This window comes from Manis pentadactyla, chromosome 13 (genome assembly GCF_030020395.1).
Source record: "Manis pentadactyla isolate mManPen7 chromosome 13, mManPen7.hap1, whole genome shotgun sequence".
Lineage (NCBI taxonomy): Eukaryota > Metazoa > Chordata > Mammalia > Pholidota > Manidae > Manis > Manis pentadactyla.
The window spans coordinates 10,108,318-10,110,336 of NC_080031.1; the positions used below are offsets into that span (position 1 = coordinate 10,108,318).

The 2,019-nt window shown below is 43.1% G+C and overlaps 1 protein-coding gene across 1 annotated transcript; it reads left to right on the plus strand.

Moving 5' to 3' along the window:
* Nucleotides 1-826: 826 nt before the first annotated feature.
* On the plus strand, nucleotides 827-1,810 carry LOC118934567 (putative olfactory receptor 8G3). Its single transcript, XM_057490366.1, has one exon. The coding sequence runs from the start codon at nucleotides 875-877 to the stop codon at nucleotides 1,808-1,810; it is 936 nt and encodes a 311-aa protein (XP_057346349.1). The 5' UTR covers nucleotides 827-874.
* Nucleotides 1,811-2,019: the final 209 nt, after the last annotated feature.

Here is a 2,019-nt window from a genome sequence, read left to right on the forward strand (position 1 = left end):
ATTTAGTCCCTTGTATTCTAGCCGCTGGGATTATCCAAATTAGAGTAAGGGGGCTGGTTCCTTTGTCTGGGAAAAGCTGCAAGGATACAAGCATGGTGTCTGCCCAGAGGTTATGTTCCTGCCTTGGAGGTGGGAGGTCTGGAGAAGGAGGCTGAGACATTCAGAGCAGCAGCAGATGCTCGGGGGAAAGATACTGGTAGTTGCCCATCCTGACAGGTATTTTAACTTGGGATATTAGTAAGGAAAGTAGCTCAGGCCAGTATAACTACTTTCCAAAGATGTATGAATGTTTTGTTTATAAATTATAGAAAGCAAACACTACTATCACTTATTCCAAGTGAAAAAAAATATGCCATTTGCTGTGCTCAATCATTATGAACATGAAAGGAAAGAAGAGAGTCCTCAGAAATAACAGGAATGGTCTTTCACACTGACTTAAAAAATTTGGACACTGGTGTTTTCTTTTAAAAAGTAATGAATATCTCTGATGATTAGTGATGTGAAGGATCTTTTCATGTGCCTGTTGGCCATCTGGATTTCTTCGTTGGAGAAGTGTCTGTTCAGGTCCTCTGCCCATTTTTTAATTGGATTATTTGCAAAATAATAAAAACAAGTAATGAATATCTTAAGTATAGGGTTCTTGAAGTCTGTAATTTCTTCTCTCGTTCACCAGAATCATTGATTGTCCCAGAATAGCAAGAGAGACGTGAGAGATCCCTGCGTTACGAATCACCTCTGAAGAGCAATAACATCAGGGTCTTCACAGAATTACACCCCCTAATAACAGTTCCACATATATATGTGCAGACCTCAAATACACCTCCACACATGCGCTCACTGACTCTTCTTTAAACTTAGGACCTGCTGGAGGATAATGGATCCTGGAAATCACTCCCTGGTGACCGAGTTCATCCTCGCTGGGCTAACGCAGCAGCCAGAGTTCCAGCTGCCCCTCTTCCTCCTCTTCCTAGGAATCTACGTGGTCACGGTGGTGGGCAACCTGGGCATGATCACGCTGATTGGGCTCAGTTCTCACCTGCACACCCCCATGTACTACTTCCTCAGCAGCTTGTCCTTCATTGACCTCTGCCATTCCACTGTCGTTACCCCCAAAATGCTGGTGAACTTTGTGACAGAGAAGAACACCATCTCCTACCCTGAATGCATGGCTCAGCTCTATTTCTTCATCATTTTTGCTATTGCAGAGGGCCACATGTTGGCAGCAATGGCATACGACCGCTATGTTGCCATCTGTCGCCCCTTGCTTTACAATGCCATCATGTCTTACCACATCTGCTTCTGGCTCACAGTGGGAGTTTATATTTTGGGCATCATTGGATCCACCATTCATACAGGCTTTATGATGAGACTCTTCTTCTGCAAAACCAATGTAATTAACCATTATTTCTGTGATCTCTTTCCACTCTTGGAGCTCTCCTGTTCCAGCATCTACATCAATGAATTACTGGTTCTAGTCCTGAGTGCATTTAACATCCTGACTCCTGCATTAACTATCTTTGCTTCATACATCTTCATCCTCTCCAGCATCCTCCACATTCGCTCCACTGAGGGCAGGTCTAAAGCCTTCAGCACCTGCAGCTCCCATATCTTGGCTGTTGCTATTTTCTATGGGTCTGCAGCCTTCATGTACCTGCAGCCACCATCAGTCAGCAGCATGGACCAAGGGAAAGTGTCCTCTGTGTTTTACACCATCATTGTGCCCATGCTGAACCCGATGATCTACAGCCTGCGGAATAAAGATGTCAAATATGCCCTGAAGAAAATACTGGACAGTAGAGAATGTTCATGAATAGAATCAATGTCATTATGTCATATGGGAAAAAAGCCTTTGTTTTATGTATTAGGCATATTTGTCAAATTTTTGAAAATTCCATGACACTTCCCATTTAACATACCTCCAATATTGCACTCCATGCCACTCGTTTTGAATTTGTATTACAGTGACTATATGGAGAAACACTACGAATCAAATCGTGACAGTAGAAAGGGTGCTTCAAT

Coding starts and splice junctions, on each gene's coding strand:
- LOC118934567 (XM_057490366.1), top strand. CDS start 875: ATGGATCCTGGAAATCACTCCCTGGTGACCGAGTTCATCCTCGCTGGG.